The following is a 13,890-nucleotide window of genomic DNA, read 5'->3' as shown; positions in this document are numbered from 1 at the left end:
GAACAGAATAGAGAGGCCAGAAATTAATCTCTGTACATACAGCAAAATGATTTTTGACAAAAGTGTTCAGATCATACAGTGGTGTAAGGATAATTTCTTCAACAAATTGTGCTGGCAAACTGGATGTACATATGTAGAAGAATGAAATTAGATCCATAGCTCCCACCATACACAAAAATCAACTCCAGATGGATCGAAGATCTAAATTTAAGACTTGAGACCATGAATTTGCTGGCAGAAAACGTTCCAAGACATTGGTGTAGTGGATGACAACTTGGACAAGACCTCTAAAACGCAGGCAACTACAGGAAAACTATATAAATGGGATATATCAAACTTAGAAACTTTTGCATAGCAAAGAAAACAATCAACAGAGTGAAGAGATCTCCGACATAATAGGAAAATATATTTGCAAACCACTTACCTGATAAAGGATGAATATTCTGAATATATTAGCAACTTAAAAAACTCAACTAAAACAACCAATCCCGTTGAGAAATGAGCAAAAGACTTCAATAGACAGTTCTCAAAAAGAAGTATAAGTGGTCAACAAATATATTTAAAAATGCTCAACATCACTAGCGATCAGGGAAATGCAAATAAAAACCAACTGAGATATCACCTCACCTCAAATGCTGGTGAGGATGTAGGCAAAGGGGAACACTTATACACTGCTGGTAGGAATATAAATTAGTGCAGCCAGTGTGGAAAACAGTGTGGAGATCTCTAAAATAGCTAGAAATAAACTTGCCATATGATCTAGCAATTGCACTACTAGGTATATAACCAAAAGACATAAACACAATGTATCAAAGAGATACCTGTTGATACCTGCTGCACCATGTTTATCACAGCAGTGTTCACAATAGATAAAATTTGGAATCAAAAAAGGTACCCATCATCAGATGAATGGATAAAGAAAATGTTGTATATGTACATAATGGAATATTATTCAGCAATAAAAAGAACGGAATTCTATCATTTGCAGCAAAATGGACATAACTGGAGGACATCATGTAAAATGAAACAAGCTGAACCCAGAATGATAGCATGCTTTCCCTCACATGTGGGAACATAAAATTTGAAAAACAAAAAAGAAAGACAAAAGAAAGAAATGTCTGTGTTATCAGTATTGTTGCAAATACAGTTTTGTAAAACTTTGTTTTATACCTTTGTCAAAGCAATAGTTAAGAATGTTGTATTATTATCATTTTAATCATACGTGATTACTTTACTGAGTTGTGTTTCCAACTCCTGCTATGGCCTAGCCCAGCCCTGGAAGAAGTAGGCATTCAGAAAGTGAACTCTGGAAAGAGGTTCTCTTTCTCTCTCTCTCTACCTCTCAAATAAGTAAATAAAACTACTTAAAAACATATAATAAATGCATGAAAGTACACTTTCCAATACAATCCCTTTTTGTTCCAAGAAGGTAATGAAAAATGTTCCTCACTAATGAATCAAAAGAAAAATTGTGGGAATATTTGAGTTATTTTGCAATCTCCACAAGCAACTTCACTTATTAACTGATGCATTTGAATTATCTGAATTCATAGCCACATCCTTGCTTATACATTAGCAAAAATTCTTAATGAGTCACTCATTGAAATATGCGCTGCTCCCTACATCCTGTAGTAACTCAAAAGAATATCTAGGAGTAGCCCGAAATTAAAAAATAGTGTAGAAAATATTATTTTGTCATTAAAGTTTAAATTTCTCATAGCCTTATTTCTTTGACACTTTGGAGTAATGACCTTGTCATCATCTCTATAATTACTTTACTTTAATATTGTAATATTTTGTCACTTAGGAACATATCTTCAAATGTATCTATTTAAAAATGTATGCATCAAAGTACTTATTTTTCCACTTCTACAAGCTTTTTGAAGTACCCTCATATTTAAGTTTATCAATATCTTTATTTTGGAAATAATTCAAAGCTGATAATCAAATCTGTCTAGATCCCATTTCAAAAATATTGCTTAAGGGCCAGCATTGTGGCTTAGTGGGTCAAGCTGCCTCTTGCAACACCAGCATCCCATATGGGTGTCAGTTCATGTCCCTGCTGCTCCACTTCCAATTCATCTCCCTGCTAATGCACCTGTGAAAGTAGAAGAGGATGGCCCAAGTGCCTGTGTCCTTGTCACTCAAGTGGGAGACCCAAATGAAGCTCCTGGCTCCTAACTTCAGCCTTGGCCAGGCATGATTGTTGCAGGTATTTGAAGAATGAACCAGATTAGAATGATTCAAAAAAGTTTTGCATTAGTAATTATTATTCTTATTAACATGATAAACAAGTTATAGCCTCACGGTGCCCTTCATAAAACCAGAAGCTGGTTTATCAAAACATTTTGTTAAATAAATCTTAGGCCAAGGAATAGATAAGGGTTATTATACACCTTCGATGATAACTGTTCATGCATGCAATACACCAAGTATGTCAGTGTTCATGATCTTTAATATAAAACATATCTGTAAATAAATGTAGCATTTACTCTCTAAATGGAGAAAAACTCCTAAGGAGAATGTCATCAATAATAAAATTATGAATATATTTATTCATAGAATGGCACACACCTGCCATTTATGAGCAATATATTCCTAGACAATAGAAGGTTTTTAATTCTCTTTAAAGATTTATTTTATTTATTTGAAAGGTAGAGTTACAGAGAAATAGAGGCAGAGAGAGAGAGAGAGAGAGAGATCTTCCATCAGCTGGTTCATTCCCCAAATGGCCTCAATGGCCTGAGCTAGGCCCATCTGAAGCCAGGAACCAGGAACTTTTTCAGGTCTCCCATGTGGCTGCAAGGTCCCAAGCATTTGAACCATCTTTTACTGCTTTCCCAGTGGCTTTACCACTACACTACAGTGCCAGCCCCTTAATTTTCTTTCTAAATATAATTCCTTAGTCTCTGTTTCCTTCCTTTTGGAGAATGTACATAATTTTACTCATATTCAGACCTATAAAATTATTTATTAGATGTAGTTGATAGCCAAAAAACTGACAGGATATACCATGGAGACATTATATTATCCCCTGGGTAAATTTAATACTATTTACGACTAATAACAGAAAAATCACTTTAGGGGTGAGAAAATATGAAAAGCTACAAGATCAACTAAATTAAATTTTGATCGCATGAAAATCCATGACACATACAACTGGAAAATACTCTATTTTCATCATCCCTCACATCCACTATTACCAATCACCTAGGGAGAGAAAATGGAAACTGGGAATAGATATAAGAGTTTCAAGTATTTAGAGTCCAAACACATTCTGCATTATAATAACTGGAATAAGTAGAGAATGGGAAATCTTGTAAGAAAAGGTAATGCTTGGCTGGCACCGCAGCTCATTAGGCTAATCCTCCGCCTGCGGCACCCCCGGATTCTAGTTCCGGTTGGGGTTGCCGGATTCTGTCCTGGTTGCTCCTCTTCCAGTCCAGTTTCCTGCTGTGGCCCGGGAAGGCAATGGAGGATGGCCCAAGTGCTTGGGCCCTGCACCCGCATGGGAGACCAGGACGAGGCACCTGGTTCCTGGCTTCAGAATGGTGCAGCATGCCGGCCATAGCAGCCATTTGGGGGATGAACCAATGGAAGGAAGACCTTTCTCTCTGTCTCTCTCTCTCTCTCTCACTGTCTAACTCTGCCTGTCAAAAAGAAAAAAAAAAAAGAAAAGGTAATGATGACTTGCATTAGTATCCTATAAACTAAAAGAATTAGTGTGTAATAATTTATAGTGGGTTACAAACTATATAATAGTCATTTTCACATAATAAACCATCATCCTGTATTGTAGATTTAAGGAAAATGTATTGAACAGAGTATAGTAGCCAGAAAAAATAAAATTAGTTCTGATGAAATTCACTGTAATGTAAATATTACAACAAAAGACATGGTAATGACATTTGCAAATATAGAAGGGTGAGAGCTGACTACATGGAAAGGCTGAAAAATTGAGTGCTATAAAATCAGTGTTCAATTAATACCAATGATCCAATTATAGGAGATTGCATTTAGTGGGAATACAATTTCAATCATTAGAGAGATTATTTTTTAAAGGATTGAAGGCAATTCTTTAAACTTTCCTATGACAAAATTGTCCATAAGACCAATTATTTGTTCTAATACTCTACTCATCAAACAGCATTTTGAATGTAATTTAGTTTCCTATACAGTGAGAATGTAATGATCCATTTAGTCAGTAGCTATTTATTATGCATCCAGGTATTTTTCTGATGATTAATAGATGACAGGGAATCTATGCCTCTAAATGTATAGACCCAAAATCTGTTTAATATCCATCAGTCCTACAGTATTTAACAAAAATTTTGCTATACCAGAAATATGCTAACTCCATTAATAACCAGCAAGCATTCACTTTATTTTTCAATAATAGATGGATCAGAAAAAAGAAAATCCCAAATCTTAAATTGTAGAAGCTAAGAGCCTAAAAAGTCACTTTTCACTCTCAAAATATTTGAGTTTATTCTAAATTTTTCCAAATTGATCTAATTCTACTTCCTAGATCAGATGACATCCAAATATAATCCAAGGTAAAATGCAAACATTGTAACAACAATAATATAAGTTTATATTCTTGAGATTGCTTAATTCTTATAACCATTCCATAATGTAGAGTTTATTGTTTCCATTTTGTAAATGAGGAAAGTAAGGCATAAGAGATCATCTGCCTCAAGTTACACAGCTCCAAAGTAAAAGAAACAAAATTCAAAATCAAGCTAACCTGAGATTAAAGTTCACAGTTTCAACCACTATGCTATACTTGTTATTTTACAAATGCACAAAATACTGAGAAAATGAAAAGTAGAAATACATATCTATAACTCTACTAAATTAGCAATTTCATTCTTATAGTTAAGATTCAAGATCGGGAAGGTGGCAGTATATCAGCAAGATGTTCCAAGTTGCACAGAGAAAGATTAATGAATAAGAGGGGATATAATCAGGCGACAGAAACACGGAAAGTTGGCATAGAGTAGCCCGGGAGTTCACCAGAGAGTGCCAGGGACCACACTAGGGAAAATAGAGCTGCCCAAACTGCAGAAACAGAATGGAACAGAGAATCAGTGAGAGGGCAACCATCACCACACCGGGGGGGGGGGGGGGGGGGGGGGCATGTGAGAGGGTGTGAGCCCACAAAGATGCAGACACAGAAGAGTGAGGAAAGAAAGTGAACAGTGCTTGGTGCTATAAGGGGGAAGAGGGTGCGATTCTGGGGGACTAACAGAAAGGGTGAACAGCTTTGATCCCTCAGTGTCTCCCCACCCCGATAGGAGCTGCAGGGGGTGAAGAGCAGCCATCTCCTTCCTTTACATTCTGGAGCACAGGCTCTTGGGCTGTGCTTTTCCCTCCCCCACATAAACATCAGTTGCAAGGACCACCCCATCCAGGAACAAGGATCACAATGGTTCTGAGTGACTCCCCCTTCATCACGCAGGGGGCACAGTGACAGGCTGAAACAACAGGGGCCCAGGCGCTTTTGGGGAAACAAAGGAGACGCCTGCCTGTGGGCTGGGCTTAGCACATCAAAAACCAGGTACCTGCCTCCTTAAGTATCTGCCTCCTTCAGTTCCCAGAAATAAAAAAAAGCTCTAGGAGGTGGAGCTACTTACTTGCTTACACTGGCAATCCTCACAGACCCATAGCAGCCCATAGCAGAGGGAAATCAACTTAAAAATTAAAGCCAACAGAAACCAAACAGAAATGAAAAAGAACAAAGGAAAATCCTGAATATGAAAGAACATATGAACTCACCAATGGAGCAATCTAAACCTTCAATAATAGAGGCTGAAGAAGAAGAAATTGAAGTCATGCCAGAAAAAAAAATTCAGAAAATTAATAATCAGATTACTTAGAAGCAATCAGAAACAGATTCAAGTTCTGAATAAAAAGCACACCTAAGAAACAGATTCTAAAGAGAAGCTAGAATGAAATATTGGAAATGAAAAATTCAATTTACCAAATAAAAAATGCCGTGGAATCACTCAGAAATCAAACAGATGAAATAGAAGAGCGAATATCATAACTCAAAGACAAACTCCCAGTAATAACACAGTCAGACCAAATGCAAGAAAAAGAAATTAGAAAAATAAAAATCACGGTTGGAGATTTACAAGATTCAATCAAGTGTTGTAACGTCCGGATACTAGGAGAGAATGGATTAAAGGCCTTCTTAATGAAGTAATATCAGAAAACTTCCACAATAGGCAGATTGAAAAGAGAAGTCCAGGGGCTTGCACTGTGGCACAGTAGGTTAATCCTCCACCTGCGGTGCCAGCATCCCATATGGGCACAGGTTCTAGCTCTCTGCTATGGCTTGGGAAAGCAGAAGTCGGCCTAGGTCCTTGGGCGCCTGCACTCCTGTGGGAAACTGGAGGAAGTTCCTGGCTCCTGGCTTCAGATCGGTGCAGCTCCAGGTGTTGTGGCCTCTTGGGAGTGAACCAGTAGATGGAAGACCTTTCTCTCTGTCTCTACTTCTCACTGTCTGTAACTCTAACTTTCAAATAAATAAATAAAATAAAAAAAAAAAAGAGAGAGACGTCCAAATACAGCAAATATGCAAGACTCTTAACAGACATGACTAGAAAAGGAATTCACCATGACACATTGTGGCAACATTCAGCTCAGTGAAACACAAAGAACAAATCTTAAAATGTGTCAGAGAGAAACGACAAATCACATGCAGAGGTAATCCAATCAGACTCACCCCCGACTTCTCATTGAAAACCTTACAGGCAAGGAGTCACTGGCATGATGTATTCCACGTTTTAAAAGAAAAACACTGCCAATCCAGAATACTATACCCTGAAAAGCTATTATTTATGAATGAAGGGCAAATAGAATTTTCCACAAAAAAATTGAAAGAATTTGTATCTTCGCGCCCAGCCCTACAACACTGGCTCAAGGGTGTGCTGCATGTAGAAACAGAAACAGGAAATTCACTGCAAAAGAAGATGAACGTAGAAAATGGCCCAACTAAAATACAAACAAAAGCCAAAATACATATACAGCTCTGCTTAAGGAAACATGGCAGGAAAAAGACAGTATTTACCAATAGTCAGACTGAATGTAAATGGTCTCAACTCTACAGTTAAAAGACATAGACTAGGCCAGCGCCAAGGCTCACTAGGCTAATCCTCCACCTGCAGCGCCAGCACCCTGGGTTCTAGTTCTGGTTGGGGCGCCAGATTCTGTCCCAGTTGCTCCTCTTCCAGTCCAGCTCTCTGCTGTGGCACAGGAAGGCAATGGAGAACGGCCCAAGTGATTGGGCCCTGAACCCACATGGGAGACCAGGAGGAGGCACCTGGCTCCTGGCTTCAGATCAGCGCAGCACACTGGCCCTAGCAGCCATTTGGGGGGTGAACCAACAGAAGGAAGACCTTTCTCTCTGTCTGTCTGTCTGTCTGTCTCTCTCTCTCTCTCTCTCTCACTGTCTAACTCTGCCTGTCCAAAAAAAAAAGACACAGACTAGCTGAATGTATTTAAAAAGAAAACTCATGTATCTGTTGCCTTCAGGAACCATACCTCACCAGCATAGATGCACGCAGACTAAAAGTGAAAGGATAGAAAAAGATATTCCAAGCTAACAGAAACCAAAAAAGAGCCAGTGTGCCATCCTAATATCAGACAAAATAAGCTTTAACAAAAAAGATATTAAAAGGTGGAAGGGAGCTGGGCGGGGGGGGGGGGGGGGATGGGGAAAGAACCACTATATTCCTAAAACTATATCTATGTAAAAATACATTCATTAAATAAAAATTAAAAAAAGGATTGCTACTTCTCTACCGGTTATTGCCAAAGTTATGCTGAATTCCTGAAAAAATTTACTCATGTGTTTTAAAGTCAAAAACAACAACAACAACAAAAAGGATTCAGAGCCCTGGGGCCGGTACCTGTGGTATGGTGGGTAGGCCTGGGGCTGTAGCACCAGCATCCCATATGGGTGCTAGTTCGAGTCCCAGATGCTCTTCTTTCTATGCAGTTCTCTTCTAATAGCCTGGGAAAGTAGTGGAAGATGGGCCCCTACATACACGTGGGAAACCCAGAAGAAGCTCCAGGCTCCTGGCTTTGGATAGGCTCAGTTCCAGCCATTATGGCCATTTGTGGAGTGAACCAGAGGATGAAAGAACTTTCTCTCTGTCTCCTTATCTCGGTCTGTAACTCTCTCTCTCAAATAAATAAATAAAATCTTAAAAAAAAAGTCAAAACACTAAGACTTAACCATACATGTGGTTATTTGGAGTAAAATCATCCAAAATATAACTAGAAAGCACCTTAATATTGTGATGAGTGAATAGAGTAACTATAAATTTATTTTAGTGAAAGAAACAATTTAAAATCTTTAATAATACCTATGAAACACTAACAGATGTCTGTTAATACTTCCAATGATACTTTCAAACTCTATTCATATATATCATTCAAAATTAGAAAAATTCAATGGTAAATTTTACTGGCAACTTACTTTGCAACCTCCGTGTTGGGCTCTCACCATGGAGTTGTCTTCGTGGCATATACGGAGAAGGGTGAGGAAGTGGCAATGAAGATACATCATGGGTCTGCAGTTTGTACCAGTGTGGCTCATCATCTAATAATGCTGTTTCTAATTCAATCAAAATCTACAAACCCAAGAGACAGAGCACTGTTATGCTATATCTTTAATAAGGAAATTCCCTTATAAAATGTCATAACTTTAAAATAATTATGATAGGAATGCTGCTAAAGACTTTAGAGGTTGAAAAATTGCCAATATGTTCTGATAATATCTAAATAAAATAAAATATTATCATTTATTAGTTACCTAATAGTTTTAAATATCTGACACTTAATTTGTAGGTTTGATCATCATGTACTAATTTTTTACCACTACAGAATAATATTTTATTTTTAAGTCTATAATAATAAAAATATATGTATATTATTTTATAGTAACTAATTTATGCTTTAAAAGAACTCTTGAATGGGGAGAGAAAAACAAATTTGAAGGGCATACTGTATGTTAAGAAGCATAACATGTTATTTAATTAATAGACTGCTACTAAAAGAAAATCCAGGCTGAAAGTGGTTAATAAAACTTGTCTGTAGTCATACTAGTTCATTAGTGAGAGAGATAATATGAACCAGTCTATCTTACTTAAAACTATGGGTTCAACATAACATGTTACTACGGATTAAAATAAAAGGAAAAAAGAACCACAAGAATGGATGTTTACTATGAACTACATTATAAAATGGAGTTTATATTATGAATATTTTAAATTATAAAACAATTATATGACTATTTCCTTTTAGGGTGTTATGAAACTAAGATAGTATGCCTGCTTAGAAGGAGGAAGAAGTATTGGAGCACAGTGGGAATAAAGGTAGTGGGGGAAGTTATACTGTGTTCCTAAAGCTGTACATATGAAATACACAAAACTTGCAAAACTTAAATAAAATTAAAAAAAAAAACTTAAGATCAATAAAAAGAAGAAGAATTTCCATACAAAGATACATGACCTTTTAGTTAGAGGAGGTAAAGCAGCAAAACAGCTAAGTTACTGTTTTGCTCCTACTAAATTTTCCCCAGTCATTTGACAATGTGTAGACATTATATTCCATATATTTATACACATACACACACACAATGCACACTTACGTAATCCTCATATTAACCCTGAATTATATACTAGTATCATTTCCACAGGGTTGACAAAGAAACTAAAGCACAGATAAGATTAATAACTTGCTCAAATAGCTGTTCAGGAAATATAGATCCATGTAGCTGGGGCCTGAGTCTCTGCTCCTAAGAACTTTGCTATCCTGCTTCTCAAATGTTTCATAGGTTTATTATTCTTTGGTTCCCTGGCTGACAATATTCAGTTCAGTATTTCCTCAGAAAGCAGAGAGTTAAGCACACTAATAGGAGAACTGCTTCCCATCTTGCCTCTCTCTAACTCATTATCCACACATTACTACTGGAAACAGTTTTCTCAAGTACATCAGGCCACTCTCTTTTTAAAATCTGTCACTGTGTTCCCTGTAGCTACAGGATAAATCCAAATTTCCTCACTATAATATATTAAGGAAAAAGATCTGCTACCAATTTAACTGTCAAGTGTCAGTTTTTTTTTTTTTTTTTTTTTTTTTTTTTTTTTTTTTTTGACAGGCAGAGTGGATAGTGAGAGAGAGTGACAGAGACAGAGAGAAAGGTCTTCGTTTTGCTGTTGGTTCACCCTCCAATGGCTGCTGCGGCCGGCGCATCACGCTGATCCGAAGGCAGGAGCCAGGTGCTTCTCCTGGTCTCCCATGGGGTGCAGGGCCCAAGCACTTCGGCCATCCTCCACTGCACTCCCAGGCCACAGCAGAGAGCTGGACTGGAAGAGGGGCAACCAGGACAGAATCCGGTGCCCCAACTGGGACTAGAACCCCGTGTGCTGGTGCCGCAAGACGGAGGATTAGCCTATTGAGCCACGGTACCAGCCGAAGTGTCGGTTCTTAAAACCTGCCCTTCCAATTATAACACAGCTGTCCAAAACCCTCAACTCCTGATGTCTCATTCCCTCCACAGGAGTTTCTCTTGACATTGCTAAACTGCACTTGCTTTGTAAAAAACTTTGAGCACTTTTCCTCCCCTGCCTATAGTTTTATATTCCTATTGCCTTTATCGCAACACAGCAAACAATTTGCATGTTATATCATACTTGCTATTCCACTGACTAAATCCCCAATGTACTGCAACTTTTTTGAAGTAATTTGCCTCACCCTCCTTTGAAGGCTCAGTTTCTAGCACAGTGCCTGGTACAGTAAAGGGCTTAAAAAACAATCCACGATTAAATGGCTGAACTACTTAACAGTGGAACTGATACATACAACATCACAAAACAATCTATTTTTGAAATGCAAACCAATCTTTTATCATTCAACACTGAGATTTCTATAACAAGATTGAAAATGTTGAGTGCAGTGGAGGATGGCCCAGGTGCTTGGGCCCTGCACCCCATGGGAGACCAGGAAAAAGCACCTGGCTCCTGGCTCCTGCCATCGGATCAGCGCGCTGCGCCGGCTGCAGCGGCGGCCATTGGAGGGTGAACCAACGGCAAGGGAAGACCTGTCTCTCTCTCTCACTGTCCACTCTGCCTATCAAAAAATAAAAAAAAAAAAAAAAAAAAAAAGAAAATGTAAAATTATCCATTTTAAGAACCGTTCTCTATAGTGTTGATAAGTTTTAAACCAGTTGCTAAATTCATAAGGTTACAGATATAAATCTTGATTTTTCAGGTATTTGAAATATAAAATTCTACTGATAGTCACATGAAAATATTCAGGATGACATGAACAGTGTAAACTTTAAAATATGTCCAAATACCTCTCCTAAGAATTCACTTTCTTCCTCCCGAACTCGAGCTTGATCCCAAAGAGTAATTTCCAGCATTCGTTCCCGAAATTCTCTTCGGTGAACTGGAGAATAAATGAATGTTTGGTTCCATTTGGGTTCCAGTGTTTTCTTTACTGTTTTAGTTCTTCTCTTGTTTTTATCACTATAAAAAATAAGGATATATGAATTTAAATAAAACCTGTTTTGCCCTAAGATTTATTAATTTAATATTTTTCAGGAGAGAAGCTGCTTAACCACAAATGTATTATATACTGAAAATATTGTACCCTATAAAATTACTATTAAAATTTATAAAGTATATAATTGTATCATATTTTATGACTTAATATCTGTAATTCAATAAATCTTAATTTTTTTCAAAATATATAATTAAAAACTTTATCTTTCACAAAAATCATAACAAGAATAGACTGGAACATCTTAACTCTAAAATTTTTTCACATACTGCCCTACTGGTAACCTTTAAAATGGTAATTAAGCAGTAACATTATATGTGTTATAGAAGTCTTATTGTATAAAAATATAGAAACTGTGCGTTCTTAACTTCATATCCATATGGTTTAGCTAATGAACAATTACAATTTACATTTTATGAAGTTACTCTTACATATAAGAAATAAGAATCTGTTTATTTAATTTATCCCAGGTTTTTAAAAATACTGAAAATTATTTATATGTATGGTAGCCACTAATGTAGGTTTGAAATGGAAGATGACCATGCTCATAAATGGGACTCTCAACTCAATGTTAACATACTTTCTGTGATTGTATATCTCTATCAATTGAATTTTTAAGCTGTTTTTCTTATTATTTGAATATGTATTTATTAATTTTGTATATTACCAGTTGTACTGATATATTATGTACCCTGGGTAATATATTAAATAGAAAATAAAATAATGAGATAGAAAAATTTGATTCAAGTATTTCTTCCTAATGACTGGATGGTCTTACACATCTGTGAGGAACATCTATCCTATATGGACATCACTGTTCTAGAGTATTAGGATCAATGACCACATATAAATATAGGAAAAATACAGGAAATAGACTGTAAGCTATCTGGAGTGCCTATTTAAAGTGAGGAACACACAGATAATCAACTCCAAACAGAATAATATTAACAGCTACAAATTCTCCCAGCACATCACCGCTTTAAGAGTGTTGGGAAACACGGAGTAGAGAAAACAAAGAAGGTGTAGGATGTCTCTGAAATGCAGAGGTCTTGCAACTTCTAGGAATTTCAATGTTTAATACAGATTAGACTTTAGTGCTCAAGACATAATATGTTTCCAGAGCACATATATTTAATGTAACAGAAAGCCTCCTTTAAATACAATAACTGATATGAATTTATACCTATTGCACCTCTGTTAACTTTAAAGGTATGGTAGGAAAATAACTCTGCAAACCTTTATAGGAGACTTTATCTTCATAAATGAAAAAGAAGTGACATTGTACAGAAGGATAACAAACTAAATAATTGGAATAATTATAAGTACTATGACTTTTTATCTTTCTCTATCCTTGCCTTTCAAAATTTTACATATTTATTTATTATCTGTATATATTCCATCAGTGAAATAATTAATTCTGAGACCCTGTCAAGAGATAATATTGCTTTCCTGAAGGCCAGGAAGGATGCACTTAACAAGAACTTGCTTTCTAATCCAAGAATAATTTCACTGAAATCTGAAACAGAACAGAAGAATAAGATATGAACCTCCCTAAAAGACTGAGAAAAACTCAAAGAATACCTATTTTTAGAAGAGATTTCTATATTAGGTAGAAAAGAAGCTCCTAACAAATACAACATATATGGTTATAATTCGGTAAAGCAATTTAGTGTTATGTTCAGCACCAATTCATAAAAAGAACAATGCTAAATAATCTTATTTTCAGCAAGTTAAAAAATTAGTTTTTTTTTCAAGGAGTCAAACCAAAGCCTTCAGAATCAGATCATGCTGTAGAAGTCAAGCACTGAAAATATGCTAAAAGTATTTAAAAACTAAGATCAATAAGCATGCTATAGATATATTAAGTGGCAGCCTAATGATCCTAAAATAAAAAATTAATTTCTAATTGTATAGAATATAACTGACTTTTTTAAAACAAAACTAAAATCTAACCTAAAGTTTTTTCTGTTTAATATTACCAGTATTTTTGTTTCCATTTAACTTACTAACAACATGCAAAGCTTTTACTCAAACTATAAAGAATCATTTTAAATATTTTTCGATATATAAATATATAGAATGTCCAGATTTTTTTAAAGTACATAAAACATTATCTAGAAATAACACTTTGAAGGGTTTCTCTGACATTCTCTGCGATATTCTAGGTCTGACATTCTACATCTCATCTGTGGGCTCACTTACCCCTCCAGGAAGCCTTATCAGTAAAAAGGCTTCAATTGTTTTCTATGTTCACCTGCTCAAGTATTTCTCTCAGATATTTTGTCAAGAAAAGTGAAATTCAAAATGGAAACA

General features: G+C 36.2%; 1 protein-coding gene across 47 annotated transcripts in view; it reads right to left on the bottom strand.

Moving 5' to 3' along the window:
• Positions 1-13,890, bottom strand: part of RIMS2 (regulating synaptic membrane exocytosis 2) — a 718,020-nt gene that overhangs the window by 307,671 nt on the left and 396,459 nt on the right. For all 47 annotated transcript variants that reach the window (XM_089336449.1, XM_089336431.1, XM_089336432.1 and 44 more), the window contains 2 exons: positions 11,372-11,543; positions 8,489-8,642 (listed from right to left, as the gene is read on the bottom strand). In XM_089336449.1, the coding sequence (XP_089192575.1) occupies positions 8,489-8,642; positions 11,372-11,543 (326 nt within the window). The remainder of the gene's footprint in view (positions 1-8,488; positions 8,643-11,371; positions 11,544-13,890) is intronic.

The sequence above is a fragment of the Oryctolagus cuniculus genome, chromosome 6, assembly GCF_051225735.1.
Source record: "Oryctolagus cuniculus isolate XC-2025 breed Fujian yellow rabbit chromosome 6, ASM5122573v1, whole genome shotgun sequence".
Taxonomy (NCBI): Eukaryota; Metazoa; Chordata; class Mammalia; order Lagomorpha; family Leporidae; genus Oryctolagus; species Oryctolagus cuniculus.
This window is presented reverse-complemented; position numbering and strand designations above follow the sequence as displayed.